The 23,854-nt window shown below is 44.8% G+C and overlaps 1 protein-coding gene across 1 annotated transcript in view; it reads left to right on the top strand.

Annotated features, from left to right (window-relative positions):
- The window catches only part of LOC137352060 (galactosylgalactosylxylosylprotein 3-beta-glucuronosyltransferase 2-like), a 171,761-nt gene that overhangs the window by 97,975 nt on the left and 49,932 nt on the right, over positions 1-23,854 (top strand). The window contains exon 2 of the mRNA XM_068017092.1: positions 13,660-13,804. Within this exon, the coding sequence (XP_067873193.1) occupies positions 13,660-13,804 (145 nt within the window). The remainder of the gene's footprint in view (positions 1-13,659; positions 13,805-23,854) is intronic.

Genomic DNA, 23,854 nt, shown 5'->3' with positions numbered 1-23,854 from the left:
CAATTTTCAACATTGCTGGGTAGATGCCAGTGTTGGAGCTGTACTGGAACAGCTTGGCTAGGGGCGCGGCAAGTTCTGGAGCACAGGTCTTCAGTACTATTGCCGGAATATTGTCAGGGTCCTTGGCCTTTGCAGTATCCAGTGCCTTCAGTCGTTTCTTGATATCACATGGAATTAATCGAATTGGCTGAAGACTGGCATCTGTGATGCTGGTGACTTCAGGAGGAGGCCGAGATGGATTATCAACTTGGCACTTCTGGCTGAAGATGGATGCAAATGCTTCAGCATTATCTTTTGCACTGATGTGCTGGGCTCCACCATCATTGAGGATGGGGCTATTTGTGGAGCCACCTCCTCCTCCTCCTGTCAGTTGTTTAATTGTCCACCACCATTCACAACTGGATGTGGCAAGAGAGGGAGGGACACTGGGGAAGTGAATGAGGGAGGAGGGATACTGGGGAAGTGAGTGAAGGAGGAGGGACACTGGGGAAGTGAGTGGGGGAGGAGGGACACTGGGAAGTGCAGAGGGGAGGGCCACTGGGGAAGTGAGTGGGGGCGGAGAGATGCTGAGGAACTGAGTGGGGGGCAGGGTCACTAGATAAGTGAGTGGGAGTGGGGGGACACTGGGAAGTGGAGGGGAAGGACCACTGGGGAAGTGGAGGGGGAGGACCACTGGGGAAGTGAGTGGGAGGAGGAGGGACACTGGGGAAGTGAGTGGTGGAAGAGGGATACTGGGAAGTGGAGGGAGAAGGGATACTGTGGAGGTGACTGAAGAAGGAGGGACACTGGGCCGTGATGGAGGAGGTACACTGGGAAGTGGAGGGGGAGGCACACTGGGGAAGTGAGTGATGGAGGAGGGATACTGGGAAGTGGAGGGGCAGGGACACTGTAGAAATGAGTGGAGGGAGAAGGGACACTGTGGAAGTGACTGAGGGAGGAGGGATACTGGAGGCATAAATGAGGGGAAGGGACATGGGGAAAGTGATGGAGGAGGGACACTGGGAAGTGGAGGGGGAGAACCCTGGGGAAGTGTAGCGGGAGGGACACTGGGGAAGTGAATGAGGGAGGAGGGACACTGGGAAGTGGAGGGGGAGAACACTGGGGAAGTGTAGCGGGAGGAACACTGGACACATGAATGAGGGAGGAGGGACATTGGGAGTGGAGGGGGTGGGAAGTCCATGTTATAAAACTCAGTGCAAGGAGGGTGGAATTTTCTTACAGATTTGTCAATGCTTGTAGTTTTTGCGGTAGATCCAACCTCATGTTGCCTGTTGCTCTGCAGTGATGCGTCTCGAGCACAAAATAAATGCACCTCCCCTTGAAGCTACTGCTACAGGCCCTGGACAAGGCTTGGCCTTTCGACTCCAAATCAGGCAGCTGCCTACAATGAGCACATTTGACACTGACAGTTTGCCTACCACATGTTAATGAGGGGCAGTCTGGAATATTGTCCAGCTTCTCTTCCCACTCCCCTTGGCAGATGTCATGCTTGTCCCATCCATTTATCACCCGCACATGAAAATCACCCTGCAGGATTTTACAGCACAGAAGGAGGCCATTCCCTCCTGTGCCAGCTCTCGGAAAGAGTGACTCTCTTAGTCCGGTTCTCCTGCCTTTTTCACGTACTGCTTTCAAAATGTTCCGTTGCAAATATTTATGCATTTCCCTTTTCAAAGCTAACAAGGATTCTGCTTCCACCACAGTGTACTCAGCCCCACAGAGGCAGCTTTAGAGGCAGGTGGGGGGGGGCGGTTATGGAAATTCTGGACAAACCCTATCCCCGGCTCCCTGGCACATTCCCGACTCCGTGCGCTTTTCCCAGCAGCAACAGGCTACACACCTGACCATGGCAGATAGCCAGTTAAGGTCTGGAAAAGGGCAATTCGACTCTATTCTGCCACTGCAATGAAATTTTACAAATGGCACACAGACCCCCCACTGTGTCAGGAGCCCAGCAATACGTCAGAGGCAGCTTCATGATAGAAGGTCTGCTGTTATCTCTTGCAGATTCATGTATAAAGAAACACATCACAGGCATTTGGAGCTGTTTCCCCTGCACACTGATCCTGAGATTGTTCTGGCTGCTATTTATATGATTGTATTTGGATCTTCCGCTCAGTGTGGCTCCCTCTCACTCTCTGTCTGCCTGAGCAATGCTCACCTTTCCGAGTGGGGCTATTGGCCAGCCCTCCCTTCAGCCTTTCTGATTGGCCCTCCTGTGTCCGTGTGCCACCCGTCATCCCTAATTGGGCAGTGAATGCGGAGGTGCTTACTGATTGGCTGCCTCCCTTGAAATTAAGGTCATGGGCGCACTATTGAAACACATGAGCTTGGTACCTGGAAATGATCCCGATGACAGGTTCCCATCGCCTGCAGGAAAATTCAGCCCTCCATGTCCTAACCACCTTTGCACAAAAATATTTTTACTAACCTTTTGTTCATTTGGTGATGGTCTGAAAGTTACATCCTCCAGTTATCAACCATGTAAATAATTTTTTCCGATATTATGCCTTCTCAAAGATTTCATAACATGTGCCAGTTTTGTTTTACCTCTCTGACTGCTTTAAATCATAAAGTAAAGCAGTCGGGTTGGGTGTTCAAATGCTCTATTTACACCATCACTCTTTTCCTATCTGTACACAATGTCTGGTGCTATCTGTGCACACCTTCACAAATCTGCTCACTGTACACTGGGGGCTTCACTCTAGGAATAATCAATTTAGCTGCCTGGGCAGTAACCTGGATTCCTTTGATTTCAATGAAGCATAAAACAGGCGGGTGATCCACTCTGCCCACTAACTGCCCAGACGGGGACTTTGACATGAACCCCCGTGCATGAATTTACCATGTGCTCTCAATTTACCATGTGCTACAGGAAGCAGCAATTTGTATATCTCTCACATAGAATCTTTTGAAGTTGAGTTAAAATTGGGAATCTGGAAGCCATTTTGTTTGGCTCCTCCCCAGCACTCCCCCCCACCCCCCCACCCTCCCCGCTCCATCGCCACAACCTCCAATCCCTGGACACCAATTACATCCCCCTCCCCAGCCACCGTCTGAAGCTGAGCCAGACTGTTTGCTTCCTCAGTATCCTACTCTCCATCAGCAAGACTACCTACTTGCAACTCCATACCATCATCTGTCTCAGCCCCTGCCTTAGCCCAGCTGCTGCTGAAATCCTCATCTCTTGTTACCTCCTGGTCGGCCTCCCATCTTCCACCCTCCATACTTGGGCTCATCCAAAACTCTGCTGCCCATATCCTAACTCACACCACATCTCGTTTAGCCGTCACCCCTGTGCTCACTGACCTACATTGGTTCCTGCTCGAGCCGCACCTCCATTTTCAAATTCTCATCCTTGTTTTCCATTCCCTCAACAGCCTCACCTCTCTCTATCTCTGTAATCTCCTCCAGCCCCACAAGCCTCCGAGATATCTGTGCTCTCCTAATTGTGGCCTTTTGAGCATCCCCAACTTCCTTTACCCCTCCACTAGCAGCTGTGCCTGCAGCTGTCCAGGTCCCAAGTTCTGGAATTCTCTCCCCAAACCATCTCTGTCTCTCCACCTCACCCTCTTCATTTAAGGTGCATCATCCTTAAAACCACCCTCTTTGACCAAACTCTCAGCCATCTGTCCTAAAGACTCTTTTTTTGGGTCGATCTTTGTCAATTTTTTGTCTGATTACGCTCCTGTGATGCACCTAGGGATATTTTACTACGTTTGTAGTAAAAGGCGCTATATAAATACAACTTGTTGTTGGTGGTGGAGTCTGAAACTATTACTTTTATACACAAGAATGTTATCTGCCCTAATCTTTGTCTTTGAAGTGCCTCTATTGCTTTATGTGGTATTTTCTCAGTAGTAGTCATCAGCTTGTGACTTCTCCGTATAGCCCATCTGTGAAAATTCTCCTCTTCTGGGCTTATTGATATCACTGGATAGACAAGGTGCTGGCTTGATGACTGGAACTAATAGCTTCAGATTAGCCAACCTTTCAAGTCCCTGCTATTTGAGAGCAGGAGAGTTTACTGGGATCACTAGTTTATATCTGGTCTAGCTTCTCGATCACCATGGGGAGGGGGTCAGAGAGGAATGAGCCAGACTTTTTCCCCCAAATTGGCCTGGGTTTTTATCTGTTTTATTTGGCCTCTCTCAGGAGATCACATGGTTTCAGGGTGGGGTGCAGAGACTATATATTGAGATGTACAGGGTTGTGTGGACCAGAGGGCCTTTTCCTGTCTGTCATTGTTCATATGTTATCAGTATCAGCTCCGCTGGGCTTGCTGCTTTGTTGCACATTGTAAGCTGAACAATTTCAGAGTTAAAAGATCAGCTTTACCAAAAAAAAGCACATATTTGTGATGTCCTGGGGACTGGCGTGAGGTTTAGCTGAGTTTAGTATGATATGAGAGACAGAGATTGAGACTGAAGCAGCAAGCCGTTGAACACAAAGGCTTCTTCTTTATTCTTTGTTTTAATTTCACTTTCCCTTTGCTTGCATGTGTGTTCTACAGCACCCTCTCGAGTACACAAAGCACAATGCAATTGCAATTTCAAAACACGACCATGTGACACCCCTTTCCTTCTTGGTAAATGAGAGACAGAGGGGGCTGCATTTTACAAGCGTGCACGGACTTTACTCTGCGGAGCCGTTACGATATTAAACGCAGCGGCTCATTTAATTTACCGGGACGGACTGCACCCCCCCCCCGCCACTCCCCCCACCCCGATCATGTGGAGGGGGCGGGTGATCCATCTCCGGCAACGGCATCCAACACCACTGCACTGGTGCCAACGCCATTTTTAAAGGGCTCCCAGCCCTTACATTTAATTTCAATATTTAAAGAAATTGACATTTCACATTTTATTTGAACAATTAAAGAAATGTTTCCATCCCCTCTCCCACCATCCCCCAATATCCATTTACCTTGTGTACCTGGCTGTTCCCCCCTCCCCCCACAAGGTTCATTAAATTTACCTTCAACCCCCTCCCACCATCCCTTCCACCAATCAGAACAGTTTTCCCCCCTCCCTGCCACCACACCCCCGCAACCCCCGCTCTGAAATACTTACTTGCTCCCCCCTCCCCACCAGTGTCCCACATTGAATCTCTGAATGAAGCTCCGACAGTGCGGGAGTACTGGTTGCTGCCACCAATATGGCACGGGAATGGACGGTGGGAGTAGGTAAGTATTTTTTGCACTATGGTAATATTGGTTGCGTCGCCAAGCAGTGGGGGGGCTGACATGAGGCCTCGTCGCCGCTGGCGATATGACGCCGGGCCTTCCCAGCGTCAAGGCCTGTGGCAAGTCTGTCCCGGAGATATTTTCTGGACCCCACTGCCACAACCCACGACATTGGGGGCGCCGATAAATTCCAGCCCAACATGTTTCCGTGGTTTGTTTCCAAAAGTGTAAACAAAAAACTTAAAGGTAAATCGTTCATTTCGTGACATAGTGGACGGATTTAAAGGAGCCTTCGACATCGGGATTCGTGCTGGGGAGGGACCTGAAGATGGCCCAGGATGAGGCCTGCCACAGACCTCGCACTGGCAGGGCCCAGCCCAATATTACCGGTGACGGCGAGGCCTCAGGCGGCTCCCCCACCGCTCAACAACAGGACCACAATTTGAATAAATTAAAATGTGAATTAATTAATCTCACATCGCTTGCTGATGTCTTGTCACGATCTTCAGCCCGGCAGCCGGCACTGCCACGTCTTCCAATCCCCATCTGGGGAAATGAGGCAGAACACTTGTGGTCGAGTGGCGGGGAGGTAAGTATATCAGCGCAGGGGGTGGGGGGAACAGGGTCAAACTAGTGCCATGGGTGTAGGGGATAGTGGGAAGGGTTGTAGTTGAAAGTTTGTGCAGTTTTTTTTGGGGGGGGGGAAGGTCAGATGTTAAAGGTATTTTTGGGGAGAAAGGGCTAATAATTATTTTAATTGTTATTGGGGGTGTGGGAGAGGGGCAAAAAGGATCAATATATTTATTTTAATTCCATTCCCTTTAAATATTTAAATTTCCCGGTAGGGCTGATCACCCTTTATAAATGGCATCAGCACCTGTGCACAGGCAGCTGATGCCATTGCCGGGGATGGACAGCCCGTCCCCTCCACGTGATCGGGGAGGCCGGTGCCACCCCAGCTATTTAAATAAGCTGCCGTGCTTGGAGTCATGGTGGCTCTTTTGTGCAGAAATTCTTTTTGTCAATAATTATCTTGTCATAGCTGAATCGGAATCAACAGTGAGAGACTGAGATATAGCCATAAGTGAATTTAAGAGAATCACTTTTTTGGAGGAACTGGAGGGTGCTGTTCATTTGTAATTGTGTTTATTAATTTTGTCACTTGCTTTGGTGAACAAATGACATTTTGTCCATAAAACATTCTGTTATTTCTGTATTTTAGAATCCAGGACCCAGTTTAACAGCCTGTCAAGATGAATAAACTAGTCTTGGCTTCATATTGTTAATCTCTCTTTCCCTTCCTGTCCCGCTCTGCTTTTCTGTTTTACATGACTCTTCTGAAGTACTATCTGTTTTATCCTATAAAATTCTTCTGATCACTCTCCTTTTGTTGGCTGACCTGTCTTCAGATAGATTATTACAAGCAGGTGGAGAAGTTACACAACCATTGACCATCACAGGTTAAATTGTCTTGTGACAATACCAATGTGAGAAATGGTTCGTCTTCCTATTGTTGATTTTTTTACTGTCTCACCACAATAACCACAATAACAATCCTCTCCTAGAGTTTCATGGTTTTTGGATGAATTTGCACTCTTGACAGAGTGTGAATCCACAGAGGTCATCCGATAAGGTCCACCTACCACCCTGTGACCTGGTGTAGCTAGTTCTATTCTGTCAACAAAAGTAATTTGCATTGGCATTACATATTGATTTACATGCTAGTTAGTTAATACAGTTGTGCTGATCTCCATTGATGTTTGTAACCTTAGCTACTTTATTTATGGGGAGAGATGTCGTGAAAAAAAGTCCATTGGGTTGAGCTTTCCTGGTCGGTACTCAACCTGGAACTCATACTCTTTGTACCTTGAGTATCCAACATTCTATTCGAGTTGCTAGTTTGCTATGTGGATTGTTGAACAAGCTCACTAGTGGTTTATGATTGGTTATTATCTTAAATTTGCTTCCATATATGTAGAGATGAAAGTGTAAGATATCCCATGTGATTTAAATCAGACTGTGTTCTGATGGGATTAGATTGGCTCTACACTTTATATATAGATTGGCTATTCACTTTATATAATTGCCCCCATGTCCGTGGCTGTTAATAATTTTGTCAAATGTCTGTGGTGCAACATGTCAGTGCCTATAACCTTCTTCATACATTATTGCAAAGCCCCATCTTATTTTGTTGCTGCTTTAATGTCAGCTAGTTTTAGTGACTTTGGCTCACATTTATGCTTACGTGGTTAAGATGTTGTTCAGCAACCTTTTCCTCATGACTAGTAGGAGCGACTGTCGGCAGCGGATATCATGAAAGGTCATCCGCGGGGTTGAGCTTGCCTGGCTGATACTCAACATGGAACTTGTACTCCAACTTTCCGGTTGAGTGGGTTGTTTGCTATCTAGATTGCTGATTGGTTATTACTTTAAATTCGCAGCTGAAGGCATGGTCACTAATAATGGAGAAACTAAAATCGGGGAGGTCCTACTCCTCTACTCGATATCCATTTCTACTTCTCAGTCCATTTTACACAATGTAATTAACTGCTTTCAAATAAATACAGGAAGAGCTATTAACCCATGGGAACTTTTCGGAGAGAGACTTATACTCAGCAAGATTGATGCAGAGTGCAAGCACATGGAGCAATGATTATTTTCCCAAGTGACTCACATCATAATAAGAAACACTTTTTCAACCACGATGAATCACACTTGGCAAGTATGCAGAATCTGTCTGTGAAATAAAACAGCACTCGTAGCTACCAACCTGTCATCAGACATCTGCTACTGCATCCAAATGCTTTCCCTCGCCTATATTTGGAACAGAGCCTGGAATTTTAATTTCATTCTAAACAAACTGCAGTGCAACACACATCACAGTGCCTAATTTATTTTGATCTGCACTGGGAGTGTAAAAAAGGACCTCACTTTAAAAAAATGGTGTAAAAGCTTTGTTTGTATGCATGAAAGCAATCATATGTTATCTAGTTAATAGACAGAAAACAGAAAATTAATGTGAATTAATGCAAAACAGTCACACAGCCGCCAAACATTCTGCATTGAAATGTATAAAGTGCCATGGGAGAGGTGACAGTACAGTGCAAATCTCAGAATTGTATTTTGAGATGATAAAAGCTAAAGAGTCCATGATGTGAGTCGTAAAACACCTCCAACAAATGAAAAGAATGCATTTATGGTGGAGGTTCGGATAATTTAGCTCCATGTGGGGAAGTGTAAAGAGAGAATGGTCAGGTTTTTAAGCTGTTGAGCTATTTTGGCCTTTTTAACTCCAGATATTCTGGGTCCCTGAATACTCTTGTGGGCAACCAGTAGCTCCCTACATCCCCAAGAGTGTTTTCACCTGCCTTGGTGGAATTTGTAGCATTGAAGGAAGAATCTTATTCAGATTATTTCAGCCAGTGGTTCTCTGCCGTGCTTTCTTTGGATCCTCCTTGTGTTTACAAGGTGGCAGAATAATATAACGATAGTTTAGAATTAGGCTTCAACTAGCAGACACATTTATGAAGTGGTAACAAAACAAGTGAGTAGTGGCAGTAACATCACATACTTTTAGAGTTGTGAAGTTCAGTGAGCTTTATGTTATAATAGAAAATAAGAAGGAGTTTGCAACTTCGATGTTGAGCTGTCATGTTGTATGTTTTCTTGAATGCCTCTTTTTCCTTTCCTCGTCATCTAAGACTAACTCACTGATCTGAGACAGACATGCTAAGAAATAAAAGCAAAATACTGCAGGTGCTGGAAACCTGAAATAAAATCAAAAAATGCTGGAAATACTCAGCAGGTCTGGCAGCATCTTATTTTATTTTTTATTTAGAGATACAGCACTGAAACAGGCCCTTCGGCCCACCAAGTCTGTGCCGACCAAGAACCACCCATTTATACTAACCCTACAGTAATCCCATATTCCCTATCACCTCCCTACACTAGGGGCAATTTACAACGGCCAATTTACCTATCACCTGCAAGTCTTTGGATGTGGGAGGAAACCGGAGCACCCGGCGAAAACCCACGCAGACACAGGGAGAACTTGCAACTCCGCACAGGCAGTACCCAGAATCGAACCCGGGTCCCTGGAGCTGTGAGGCTGCGGTGCTAACCACTGCGCCACTGTGCCGCAAAAGAGAGAAGCAAAGTTAACGTTTCAGGTCAGTGACCTCTCATCAGAACTGGCAAAGGTGAGAAATGGAATAGATTTTAAGCAAATAAAGTGGGGGTGGGGCAAAAGATAACAAAAGAGAAGGGGTTAATAGGACAGAGAGTCACAGAGAATAACTGACCAGAAGGTAATGGAGCAAAGGCAAAGGGTGTGTTAATGGTGCACTGAAAGAGAAAGCATTCATTCAGCGCTTGTTAATTGACAGGAAAATGAACCGCCCTGGCCCAAAGCACAAACATGAAAAAAACAGTGGGTAGGCACATGGTAAAAAAAAAAATTAATGATGAAACAAACTAAAATAAAATAAAAAGAAAAAAAGAAAAAGAAAAAAGGGGGGGCAGTCATGCTCTGTAATTATTGAACTCAATGTTCAGTCTGGCAGGCTGTAGTGTGCCTAATCAGTAAATGAGGTTCTATTCCAAGTGCTTGTATTGATGTTCACTGGAACACTGCAACAAGGCCAGGACAGAGATGTGGGCATGAGAGCAGGAAGTTGTGTTGAAATGGCAAGCAATTGGAAGTTCGGGGTCATGTTTTTGGACTGAGCGAAGGTGTTCCGCAAAGCAGTCACCCAATCTGCGTTTGGTCTCCCCAGTGTAGAGGAGACCGCATTGTGAGCAGCGAATACAGTATACTACATTGAAAGAAGTACAAGTAAATCGCTGCTTCACCTGAAAGGAGTGTTTGGGGCTTGAATGGTGAGGAGAGAGGAGGTTAAAGGGAAGGTATTACACCTCCTGCGATTGCATGGGAAGGTGCCATGGGAATGGGACGAGATGTTGGGAGTAATGGAGGAGTGGACCAGGGTGTCATAACAGGAACGATCCCTTTGGAATGCTGACAGGGGATGGGAGAGGAAGATAGAAACATAGAAACGTAGAAAAATAGGAGCAGGGGTAGGCCATTCAGCCCTTTGGGCCTGCTCTGCCATTCAATAAAGATCATGGCTGATTTTCTAATTCAGTACCCTGTTCCCCCTTTCTCCCCATATCCCTTGATCCCTTTGGCATTAAGAAATATCTATCTCCTGCTTGAATATATTTAATGACTTGGCCTCCACTGCCTTCTGCAGTAGAGAATTCCACAGGTTCACCACCCTCTGAATGAAGAAATTTCTCCTCATCTCAGTTCTAAATGGCATACCCCGTATCCTGAGACTGTGACCCCTGGTTTTGGACTCACCAGCCATCAGGAACATCCTCCCTGCATCTAGCCTGTCTAGTCCTGTTAGAATTTTAAAGGTTTCTATGAGATCCCCTCTCATTCTTCGAAACTCTAGTGAATATAGGCCCAGTCGACCCAATCTCTCCTCATACATCAATCCTGCCATCCGAGGAATCATCCGAGCAAATCTTCTTTGCACTCCCTCCACGAAGGAGACCAAAACTGCACACAATATCTGGTGCATTTGGTAGTGGTAGTGGTCATGCTGGAGGTGGCAGAAATGGTGGAGGATGATCGTTTGGATGTGGAGGCTGATGGGGTGGAAAGTGAGGACAAAGGGAACCCTGTCGCGGTTCTGGGAGGGAAGGGAAGGGGTGAGGATAGAGGTGCAGGAAATGGACTGGACACGGTTGAGGGCCTTGTCTCCCGCAGTGGGGGGGAATCCTTGGTTGAGGAAAAAGGAAGCACGTTGTGGAAGGTTGCATCATGAGAGCAGATGCCTTGGAAACAGAGAAACTGGGAGAATGGAATGGAGTCCTTTCAGGAGGCAGGGTGTGAAGAAGTGCAGCCAAGGTAGCTGTGGGAGTCAGTGGGCTTATAATGAATATTAGTAGACAGCCTATCCCCAGAGATGGAGACAGAGAAGTCGAGGAAGGGAAGGGCAGTGTCAGAGATAGATCATGTGAAGTTGAGAGAAGGTTGAAAATTGGAAGCAAAGTTGATAAAATTTTCCAGTTCGGACTGGGAGCGGGAAACGGCACCGATACAGTCATCAATGTACCGGAAAGCTAAGAAATAACTTGGAAACAGTTACCAGGACCAAGCAGAATTGAAACAAGTCTGCCTAATTTATAAAGAGCTAATCAAACACCGATTTGAACAAATCACACAGAACGGTTGTATTTGAATTGAGTCTTTTCTCAGACCTTATTTCGGAGGTTAAATGCTATTGCTACAGGGCTTATTCTCCAAGAGGCATTTTTGGTGGGAGCAGTTTTTACAGGGATCACTGGTTCTGAAGTTGCAGGACCCCCCGATGTTTTGCCCAGTCATTTTGTGAACCGCACCAATTATACATTAAATTGGTGAATAGGAGCTTAGAAAATACGATGGATGATATTTGCAAAGGAATGTTAATTGCTCCTTGGATTAATACCAGATATTGAACTCTTATTTGCAACAATTGACAATTATTGGCAACTACAACTTCTTGGCTAATATTTTATATTTAATTTATGAAATGTAACAGTCAAGCAAAGGGAGAAATTGCCTTGAGCCATCTTCACAGCATTGCAAAGTGCTTTACAACCAATGGATTACCGTTGAAGAGCAGCCATTATTGTTATGTAGGCAAATATGGCAACAAAATGTATCTGCATCAATGTCCCATAAACAGTGAATGAATGAATGACCAGATAATTTCTTTGGATAATCCCTTTGAGGTACAGCAGAATGGTTCAGAAATGTTCAGGACCTGGATACGCCAAGTCACAGTCTCAATTGGGAAATCCTACTCTGCTTTTTAAAAGAGGCTGAGCATCAGTCTCCCTCCCTCCTTTCAAAGCCAGTCATGTCAGGCAGATGGCGGAGTCTATGTGGGCTTCCCTACACAGGGAGTTCCTGCTTACCCAGCTCAGACTGGAGAAGAGTATGCTGAGTGAGATGAGGTGTACTGCTGCCAGGTTGGTGTAAATGGGCCCCAGTGGTCAGGTCCAGGCTAAGGAAATGGCCTTTGCAATGGAGGCCAAAGGAGGAACAGAATGGGGTCTCTGGGGTGGGTGGGGGGAGGGTTACTGCCCTCTCTCAGGTAGTTGGCAGGCCCGAGAGTATCCAGTAGCATAGGCAGATGTACACCCAAAGTGATGTGGCTTCATGATCTGCCCTACAACAAATTCTAGACGGGTTGGCACTACAGGGATAATCCCAACATAACTGCTGGGATTGTGTCCAGCACATTTACAAGTCTTTTGTTTCTGGCATCGTTTTTGGGAAGAATGAAGAATGTTGACCAGGACACCAGGAAAACTCCATGCTGCTTTTCAAATAATGTCATGGGATCTTTTGCATCCATCTGAGCAGGCAGCTGGGTCTTGCTTGAATGTTTCATCTGAGAGATAGCATCTCAGACAATGCAGCACTCCCTCAGTACAACAACTCTTCTGACTGATGTTTTGCCTATTGAATTGCAAAAGACTTTCATAGTGTTTTATTTTCATTTGAATAGGACACATTGATTGTAACACACCATATCCATGTGTCCTAAGTCATTTCAGTTCAGTGATGAGTCTGTTACGATAAACCAAATAACTGCTGTTGGCAATCTTTGATTTAGGCTTAAAGTGACGAATGTAGTATCTTGAACACTTCAGAGCTGTTCCAAGTGCCAGTCTCAAAGTTAGTATTAAGAGGAGGGGGAGCACCTGAAATCTAATAAAAGTAGTGAACATTTAAGTATTTAAATACATTGATTATAGCCTTGCAGAATGGCAATAATTAGTGGAAGTTTAATTGGTTTAAAGTACTGAATCCTTAACTAGGAATAATCATATCCTCTGTCAAAACCCATGAGTCTGATCCCGAATGCAGAGACAGTCAATCTTACAAACATGACACCTTCTTATTATATGTTGAGTACAGTCAGCCTGGCAAACTGCCTTTCTCACTGTTCCAAATAGTCAAAGCACCAAATGATCAGTTATCACATACCTGACAACCTCCCATACTGCCAATGTCACATGCATTTTGAATGTGCCCTGACTTTCAGATTCTCAGAATGTTTAACATTAAAATAGAGATTTAAAAAAAATTAGAGACACTACCTTGGATTGGCCTCTTTCCCTGGCAATGCTTATAAAACACCACACTCGTGAAATTTTCACATTTGGTATTACATCCTCAAGGCAGTGACTGCCCTGGAATACAACGTCAGACAAACTCACTCTATCTTTTGATTTTTTTCTTCACATGTGAATCTGGACCATATGTTTGTCAGCAGGCCACTGATCCTGGGGTGCATCACACATGCTGTCTCCCAGCAAGGGTTACTGGATATTGTAATGGCGTTTTTTGTGCTTGAAGGTGATCATATGACTGCAAATCAATACATTGTGTGTTTTGGCACTTTTTGCAGATGCGTTCAACCCAAAAGGTAGCTGTGTGGCCTGTTGGATTTGCGGGTGGACGTCTCTATGAGCGCCCTCTGGTGGAACACGGCCATGTGGTCGGCTGGTACTCGGGCTGGAGAGCAGGCAGACCCTTCGCGATTGATATGGCAGGTAAGCCCAATACTGACTTCCTTTCATTTTCAAAGTAATAGAGTAAGCTGTACCGATTTGGAGCCAATCTTTAACTCCTACTTTATCTGGTATTGGTTTTAGTCAGCTTTCACATTGGCCCAATGACACATTGCAGACACTAACAGTTTTATATTATCATTAACACTACTCTCACCTTTCAGAGTTAATGCACATCAAAAAGTCACTGAGTAATTACTGCAATTACAGACTTCTATGTAAGTAAAACACCTTGACCCAACATGTGTGGAAAGTCAGTACCATTTAGAACATAGGTCAGTTTTCTACTTAATGTGCTTTTAACATGTGAACTTTTAGTAGTGTTGTTATGGCATTGGACTGAAATATGTAAATCCAATCATTTTAATTCTTTTAAAGATTGCAACCACTGTAAACTTGAGATGTTTCTTAATGATCTGGATTTTGTGGTAGTAATGATGGTGAAACTGTCAGCATTCATTGTCATTTCTGAAACTGGTAGCAATGTCAGGAGTTTACATATGCATAGTTAAACATGGAGATCCAGAAGTTGCTGTCAGTAATTCTACATTTCTCCAGAGGGTGGCCGTTGAGGCATCCCCAGGCCGCAATCAATGGAACCGTTGAGAAGTTAAACTCTACTGCTGGTTTCACTGTAAAAACCCTTGAAAAAGTTACACCTTGTTGAATGAAGTGTAACTGGGCTTTTAACAGTGTAGTAACTTCATAATGACTGCGAAACACACAGACTGGCCCTGATAAAAACTAATTTTAAATTTGTGGAATGTCAAATTTCTCCATAATGATAAACTCCACATAATTTTAAAATATTGTTTTTTTTACTGGTTTAAGGTATTTCAGTTTCTACCTTAATCCCATGTGTATGTCCCAATCATTTATTTCACTCTCTATAAAAGTTAATTAAAAGTGAATGATAATCAGTGGTTTTCACTTTCTGGTTTGCTGTCTGTGAGAAGACTTCAATGTGATTGGCTGCTTACCCTGCTTGATAATATCACTGTTGTTGGACACCTGGAGATCCCCTAGGCTTGGCACCAGATTCAAGCTAACATTGGGAAATCCAGGCCACAGAGCTCACTTGATCTTTTTGGGCAGCTTTCTTCGAGATCAGCGGCCTGTGGCGTCACTTTGCTGCTGACTGTGAAATCTGAGTTTATGGTAAAGGTGAAGCAGATTAAAAATGAAGGAAGCCTGGAATTATTTTGTTTTGAATCTGTTGAAGGTTCAGATTTTAAAAAATGTTACCTTTATTGTCATGAATATTTTACTTTGTGGATTAATTTTAGCAAAAAAGTAGATGTAAATAAAATGTGAGCTAAAGTAATAAGCAAGTTTACTTCCATTGTTACTATTCGTCTCAATTTCTCATAGCTGAAAATGTATGTATGAAGAATAAAGGAAATAAAACCTTGTTACAGGATTATTAAAGAGAAATTTTGTTAAAGGTCAATTTCTCTCAGTGGAGGATACAACAGAAAAATGCGCACTGAACTTCCATTTAGAATGGATGTTAATCGTGTAAAAGGAGGAGAAGTGAATTGAACGAGGAACTTTTTTGGCAGGTCAAAGAGTGGTTTCAGTGGCCTTTTTAATCTATATCTTTGTTTAATACCAGCTAAAGGAGAGGGAAGCTTGGCAGCCTGAAAATCATGGGAAACACATTATCTAGAGAATCGATAATATCAAGGACTGGACCTATCATCAATTTAGCATGATTACATAGTAGTCACAGCACAGGAACAGGCCCTTCAAGCCTAATGTGGCTACGTTGATATTTATGCTCTACACTAGCATTCTCCCACTTTATTTCATCTAACCTTATCAGCTTTTCCTTCTGCTACATGTACTTATCCAGCTTCCCCTTAAATGTATCTATATTTTAATTTATTTGTTTGTTCATGGGATATGGGCAGCATTTATTGCCCATCCCTAATTGCCCTTCAGAAGGTGGTGGTGAGCTGCTTTCTTGAACCACTGCAGTCCATGGGGTGTAGGTACACTCACAGTGCTGTGAGGAAGGGAGTTCCAGGATTTTGACCCAGCGACAGTGAAGGAACGGCGATATAGTTCCAAATCAGGATGGTGTGGGCTTGGAGGGGAACTTGCAAGTGGTGGTGCTCCCATGCATGTGCTGACTTTGTCCTTCTCGGTGATAGAGGTTGTGGGTTTGGAAGGTGCTAGCAAAAGAGCCTTGGTGAGTTGCTGCTTTGCATCTTATATATGGTACACACTGCTGCCACTGCGCGTTAGTGGTGAAGAAGTGAATGTTGAAAATAGTGGATGGGATGCCAATCAAGCGGACTGCTTTGTCCTGGATGGTGTCGAGCTTCTTGACCGTGTTGGAGCTGCACCCATCCAGGCAAGAGGAGAGTATTACATCACACTCCTGACTTGTACTTTATAGATGGTGGACAGGCATTGAGACAGGAGATGAGTTACTCGCCGCAGAATTCCCAGCCTCTGACTTGCTCTTATGCCACAGTATTTATGTAGATGGTCCGGTTCAGTGTCTGGTCAATGGTAACACCCAGAATATTGATAGTGGGGGATTCAGCGATGGTAATACCATTGAAGGTCAAAGGGAGATGGTTAGATTCTCTCTTGTTGGATAGTCATTGCCTGGCACTTGTGTGGTGCAAATGTTACTTGCCATTTATCAGTCCAAGGCTGGATGTTGTCCAGGTCCTGCTGCAACTGGACACGGGCTGCTTCAGTATCTGTGGAGTCATGAATGGTGCTGAACATTGTGCAATCATCAGCGAACATCCACACTTCTGACCTTATGATGGAGGGAAGTTCATTGATGAAGCAGCTGAAGATGATTGGGCCTAGGACACTACCCTGAGGAACTCCTGCAATGATGTCCTGGGACTGAGATGATTGACCTCCAACAACCACAACCATCTTCCTTTGGACTACGTATCACTCCAACCAGCAGAGAGTTTTCCTCCTGATTCCCATTCGCTCCAGTTTTGCTCGGGTTTCTTGATGCCATATTCAGTCAAATGTTGTCTTGATGTCACCTCACCTCTGGAAGTCAGCTCTTTTGTCAATGTTTGGACCAAGGCTGTAATGAGGTCACGAGCTGAGTGACCCTGGCAGAACCCAAACTGAGTGTCACTGAGCAGGTTATTGCTGAGCAAGTGCCACTTGATAGCATTGTCAATGACACCTTCCATCACCTCAACTACTCCCTGTGGGAGCAAGCTCCACATTATTAATGCTCTCTGAGTAAAAGAAGCTTCTCCTGAATTCCCTATTGAATTTATTAGCAACTATCTTATATTTATGGCCCCTAATTTTAATGATGGAAGGTGAATGCCTAACAGGGGTTCTGGCACAGTCAGACATGTACACTACATAAACAGTGGCAGGTAAGGTCACTGCTTCCCTCAGCTTTAATGCCATAGGATCCATGCAGACACTCGGGAGGCATTACAGAACTTGTCGCTAGCTAATCCATTGCTGAGTAAAGCAGGCAACTGAGAATCCATTTTGACAAACACTCGGCTGCATGTTCTTGAGCAGAAACTTTGTGGAGCAGCAGCAGCAGCGACAGTCGGAGTTTCTCAACATTGATGAGCTGCCAAATTACAGGGTGTCCATCTGGGTTCTAATAGCAAAACTGTAGTTTCCTCAGTGTTCAAATGGTACGTACCACCCACTCCATAAACTGTAGCTTATCAATACACATCATACATCCTTCATCATGGATGACACTTTCATTCTGAGTCAATCAGATATCACACAGATATTGGAAGGAGAAGGAAGGATAGATTGTTTGCTGCTTGGACATATAGGTTACTCAGTGCAACCACAGATCATAACACCTGTGCTTTACCCTGTGTACCATCAACGACAACTTGTATTTATATAGCACCTTTCATAGAATCATAGAATGGTTACAGCACAGAAGGAGGCCATTCAACCCATCGTGTCCATACTGTCTCTCTGAAGGAGCAATTCACCTAGTGCCACTCCCTTGCCTTCTCCCCATATCCCTGCACATTCTTCCTTTTCAGATAATTATCCAATTCCCTCTTGAAAGCATCAATTGAATCTGCCTCCACAACACTCTCAGGCAGTGCATTCCAGATCCTAACCACTCACTGTGTGAATACATTTTTCCTCATGTCACCATTGCTCCTTTTGCTAATAACCTTAGATCTGTGTATTCTGGTTTCAATTCTTCCACCAATGGGGGCAGTTTCTCCCTATCTACTCTGTCCAGACCCCTCATGATTTTAAATACCTCTATCAAATCTCCTCTCCACCCTCTCTTCTCCAAGGAAAACAGCCCCAAATTCTCCAATCTATCTACATCCCTGTAACAATTCTCGTGAATCTTTTCTGCACCCTCTCTAACACCTTCACACCTTTCCTAAAGTGTGGTGCCTAGAACTGAACACAATACACCAATTGAGGCCGAACCAGTGTTTTATACAAGTTTAACATAACTTCCCTGCTTTTGTATTCTATGTCTCTATTAATAAAGGCCCGAATACTGTCTGCTTTGTTAACCGCGCTCTCAACCTGTCCTTCCATCTTCAATGATTTATGCACATATACAATCAGGTCCCTCTGCTCCTGCACCCCCCTTTAGAATTTAGCCCTTTTTTTTACATTGTCTCTCCACATTCTTTCAGCCAAAATGAATCACTTCGCACTTCTCTGCGTTAAATTTCATCAGTCACTTGTCCGCCCATTCCACCAACCTGTCTGTGTCCTTTTGAAGTTCCTCACAGTTAACAATACTTCCAAGCTTTGTATCATCTGCAAGTTTTGAAATTGTGCCCTGTACACCAAGGTCGAGGTTATTAATATATATCAGGAAAAGCAAGGGTCCTAAATGCGATCCCTGGGGAACTGGACTATAATTCCTTCCTCCAGTCCCATAAACATCCATTAACCACAACTCTCTGTCTCCTGTCACTCAGCCAATTTTGTATTCATGTTGCTACTGTCTTTTTTATTCCATGGGCTCTAACTTTATTGACAACCCCTATTGTATGGCACTTTAGCAAATGTCTTTTGGAAGTCCATGCATCGAGGACCTGGACCTGCTAGGGAGCACCTAAACATCGGGAGCAGATAAATACAGTGTGAGGCTCAGGGCCTTCACCTGTCTTCAGGGAGTGGAGAGGAGCCAGACCTGCGAGAGGTGCTGCAGGAGTCGGCACGAGCTGACTGAGTTTGAAAAAAGAATCAAACAGTGGCATCACAGGAAAGCTGTAAGGTAATTGGCTGGTGAGTAACTGCTATTAGAGAGTGTCTGTAAATAGCTAGGTTAGTACACTAAAATAAAAGCAAAATGTTGCAGATGCTGGAAATCTGAAATAGAAACAGAAAATGCTGGAATATTCAGCAAATCCCACAGCATCTTTGTAGAGAGAAACATAGTTAGCGCTTCAGGTCTGTGACTTTTCAGGTTAGGGTGCAAGTGTTAATAACTGGAAATTAGAAAAACATAAAAAAAAGTTTTAAAAATAAATATTTTAGGTAGCTACGTTATAATTAAACTCCCAACAGGGTGACCTCTCCTCTCCTGTTTCTAACCTCGGCCCATACTACCTCAGTAGACGAGTCCTCAAACGTCCTTTCTGCCGCTGTAATACTTTCCGTGGCATTGTTAATCAAGGAAAGTATTACAGCGGCAGAAAGGACGTTTGAGGACTCGTCTACTGAGGTAGTATGGGCCGAGGTTAGAAACAGGAGAGGAGAGGTCACCCTGTTGGGAGTTTTCTATAGACCTCCGAATAGTTCCAGAGATGTAGAGGAAAGGATAGCGAAGATGATTCTCGACAGGAGCGAGAGTAACAGGGTAGTGGTTATGGGGGACTTTAACTTTCCAAATATTGACTGGAAATACTATAGTTCGAGTACTTTAGATGGGTCTGTTTTTGTCCAGTGTGTGCAGGAGGTTTTTCTGACACAGTATGTGGACAGGCCAACCAGGGGCGATGCCACATTGGATTTGGTACTGGGTAATGAACCCGGCCAGGTGTTCGATTTAGATGTAGGTGAGCACTTTGGCGATAATGATCACAATTCGGTTAGGTTTACCTTAGCGATGGGCAGGGACAGGTATATACCGCAGGGCAAGAATTATAGCTGGGGGAAAGGAAATTATGACGCGATTAGGCAAGATTTAGGATGTGTAGGATGGGGAAGGAAACTGCAGGGGATGGGCACAAACGAAATGTGGAGCTTATTCAAGGAGCAGCTAATGAGTGTCCTTGATAAGTATGTACCTGTCAGGCAGGGAGGAAGTTGTCGAGCGAGGGAGCCGTGGTTTACTCAAGAAGTTGAAGCGCTTGTCAAGAGGAAGAGGGCGGCTTATGTTAGGATGAGACGTGAAGGCTCAGTTAGGGCGCTTGAGAGTTACAAGCTAGCCAGGAAGGATCTAAAGGGAGGGCTAAGAAGAGCAAGGAGAGGACACGAGAAGTCATTGGCGGATAGGATCAAAGCAAACCCTAAGGCTTTCTATAGGTATATCAGGAATAAACGAATGATAAGAGTTAGAACAGGGCCAATCAAGGATAGTAGTGGGAAGTTGTGTGCGGAATCAGAGGAGATAGGGGAAGCGTTAAATGAATATTTTTCGTCAGTATTTACAGTAGAGAAAGAAAATGTTGCCGAGGAGATTACTGAGATACAGCCTACTAGGCTAGATGGGATTGAGATTCACAAGGAGGAGGTGTTAGCAATTTTGGAAAGAGTGAAAATAGATAAGTCCCCTGGGCCAGATGGGAATTATCCTAGGATTCTCTGGGAAGCCAGGGAGGAGATTGCAGAGCCGTTGTTGTTGATCTTTATGTCGTCATTGTCGACAGGAGTAGTGCCGGAAGACTGGAGGATAGCAAATGTTGTCCCCTTGTTCAAGAAGGGGAGTAGAGACAGCCCTGGTAATTATAGATCTGTGAGCCTTACTTCGGTTGTGGGTAAAATGTTGGAAAAGGTTATAAGAGATAGGATTTATAATCATCTTGAAAAGAATAAGTTCATTTGCGATAGTCAGCACGGTTTTGTGAAAGGTAGGTCATGCCTCACAAACCTTATTGAGTTTTTCGAGAAGGTGACCAAACAGGTGGATGAGGGTAAAGCCGTGGATGTGGTGTATATGGATTTCAGTAAGGCGTTTGATAAGGTTCCCCACGGTAGGCTATTGCAGAAAATACGGAAGTATGGGGTTGAAGGTGATTTAGAACTTTGGATCAGAAATTGGCTAGCGGAAAGAAGACAGAGGGTGGTGGTTGATGGCAAATGTTCATCCTGGGGTTTAGTTACTAGTGGTGTACCGCAAGGTTCTGTTTTGGGGCCACTGCTGTTTGTCATTTTTATAAATGACCTGGATGAGGGTGTAGAAGGGTGGGTTAGTAAATTTGCGGATGACACGAAGGTCGGTGGAGTTGTGGATAGTGTCGAAGGGTGTTGTAGGGTACAGAGGGACATAGATAGGCTGCAGAGCTGGGCTGAGAGATGGCAAATGGAGTTTAATGCGGAGAAGTGTGAGTTGATTCACTTTGGAAGGAGTAACAGCAATGCAGAGTACTGGGCTAATGGGAAAATTCTTGGTAGTGTAGATGAGCAGAGAGATCTTGGTGTCCAGGTACATAAATCCCTGAAAGTTGCTACCCAGGTTAATAGGGCTGTTAAGAAGGCATATGGTGTGTTAGTTTTAGGGGGGTCGAGTTTCGGAGCCACGAGGTCATGATGCAGCTGTACAAAACTCTGGTGAGGCCGCACCTTGAGTATTGCGTGCAGTTCTGGTCACCGCATTATCGGAAGGATGTGGAAGCTTTGGAAAGGGTGCAGAGGAGATTTACTAGGATGTTGCCTGGTATGGAGGGAAGGTCTTACGAGGAAAGGCTGAGGGACTTGGGGTTGTTTTCGTTAGAGAGAAGGAGGAGGAGAGGTGACTTAATAGAGACATACAAGATAAGCAGAGGGTTAGATAGGGTGGATAGTGAGAGTCTTTTTCCTCGGATGATGATGGCAAACACGAGGGGACATAGCTTTAAGTTGAGGGGTGATAGATATAGGACAGATGTCAGAGGTAGTTTCTTTACGCAGAGAGTAGTAGGGGCGTGGAACGCCCTGCCTGCAACAGTAGTAGACTCGCCAACTTTAACGGCATTTAAGTGGTCATTGGATAGACATATGGATGAAAATGGAATAGTGTAGGTCAGATGGTCGGCGCAACATCGAGGGCCGAAGGGCCTGTACTGCGCTGTAATGTTCTAATTCTAATTCTAATTAGTTCTAAGGGTAATTCTACTTTCTACTTTCTCGTGTCCAGTTTGTAATAAATAGTCTGTAAAATAAAGTTATGGCAGGGCAGCTCAGTCACGTGGAATGTGCATCCTGTGACTTGTGGGAAGTCGTGGACGCTTCGCGTGGCTTAGAGACCACATATACAGGAAGTGTCACCAGCTGCAGAAACTTGAGCGTCGGGTTTCGAAACTCAAGCGATGGCTGGAGTCACTGTGGTGCATCTGTAAAGCTGAGAATTACGTGGATAGAACGTTTAGGGAGGTGGTCACACTGCAGGTAAAGAGAGTGCATGCAGAGAGCGAATGGGTGACCGCCTGACAGTCTAGTAGGACCAGGCAAATACTGCAGAAGTCCCCTGAGACGATCTCGCCTGCTAGCCGGTTTTCTGTTTTGGATACTGGTGAGGGCAATGGAGGAGTGCAGCAAGAGCCAAGTGCATGGCACCACGAGTGGCTCAGCTGCACAGGAGGGGAGGAAAAAGAGCGGAAGAGCAGCAGTGACAGGAGATTCGTTGGTTTGGGGAACAGACAGGCATTTCTGTGGCCGTAGACGTTCCTCCAGGATGGTGTATTGCCTCCTTGACGCCAGGGTCAAGGATGTCACAGAGTGGCTGCAGGACATCCTGCTGGGGGAGGGAGAACAGTCAGAGGCTATGGTTCACATTGGTATCAAAGACATAGATAGAAAGAGGGATGAGGTTCTCAAAGCAGATTTTAAAGAGCTAGGAAAGAGATTAAAAAGTAGGAGATCAAAGGCAGTAATCTCAGGATTACTTCCAGTGCCACGTGCTGGTGAATACAGAACTAGAAGGATAGAGCGCATGGCTGGAGAGATGGTGCAGGAGGAATGGCTCTAGACTTCTGAGGCATTTGAACCAGTTACAAGGAGGGCGGGCTACACCTTAGCTGGGCCGGGACCAATATGCTCACAGGAAGATTTGCTAGTGCTGTTGGGGAGGGTTTAAAGTAGCTCAGCAGGGGTATGGGAACCTGAGAGGGATTTCAGATAGGAGAGAAACAAAGCTGGTAATGGTAGGAAGAAAGATAAGAGAAATTGAGAGGCAGCAGACAGAAAGGCCGGTATCAGATAGGGTCAAAATACTGAAAACTGTTTAAAAAGACACAGCATTCACAACAAGGTAGATGAATTGACAGCACAAATAGAAGTAAAGGAGTATGATCTAATTGTCATTGTAGAGACATGGCTGCAGGGTGACCAAAACTAGGAACTGAATATTCAAGGGTATTTCACATTTAGGAAGGATAGTCAAAAAGGTAAATGAGGTGGGGTAGTGCTGTTAATAAAGGATGAGATCAGAACGTGAGTAAGAGAGGATCTTAGATCGGAAGATCAAGATGTAGAATCAGCTTGGGTGGAACTAAGAAACAACAAGGGGCAGCAATCATTGGTGGCAGATGTTTATAGGCCACCAAACAGTAGTGGTAATGTAGGGCATGGTATAAATCAGGAAATTAGAGGTGCGTGTAACAAGGATAATACAGTAATCATGGGGGATATCAATCTACATATAAACTGGGTAAACCTAATTAGCAGTAAAGCTGTGGAGGACAAACTCCTGGAATGGATACGAGATAGTTTTCTAGGACAGTATGTTAAGGAACCCACTAGAGCAAGGTTGTCCAACATACTGCCCACAGGCCAGGATCTGGCCCACCATAGGTTTCCATCCGGCCCATGGGTGTAAAATGTACCCGGGCCATTCCTAATCCTCGCCAGGGGTCCGTGACTGGAGATGGG

Source organism: Heterodontus francisci, chromosome 3 (genome assembly GCF_036365525.1).
Source record: "Heterodontus francisci isolate sHetFra1 chromosome 3, sHetFra1.hap1, whole genome shotgun sequence".
NCBI lineage: Eukaryota > Metazoa > Chordata > Chondrichthyes > Heterodontiformes > Heterodontidae > Heterodontus > Heterodontus francisci.
The sequence above is the reverse complement of the archived record's forward strand: the minus strand, read 5'-3'. Positions and strand labels throughout refer to the sequence as shown.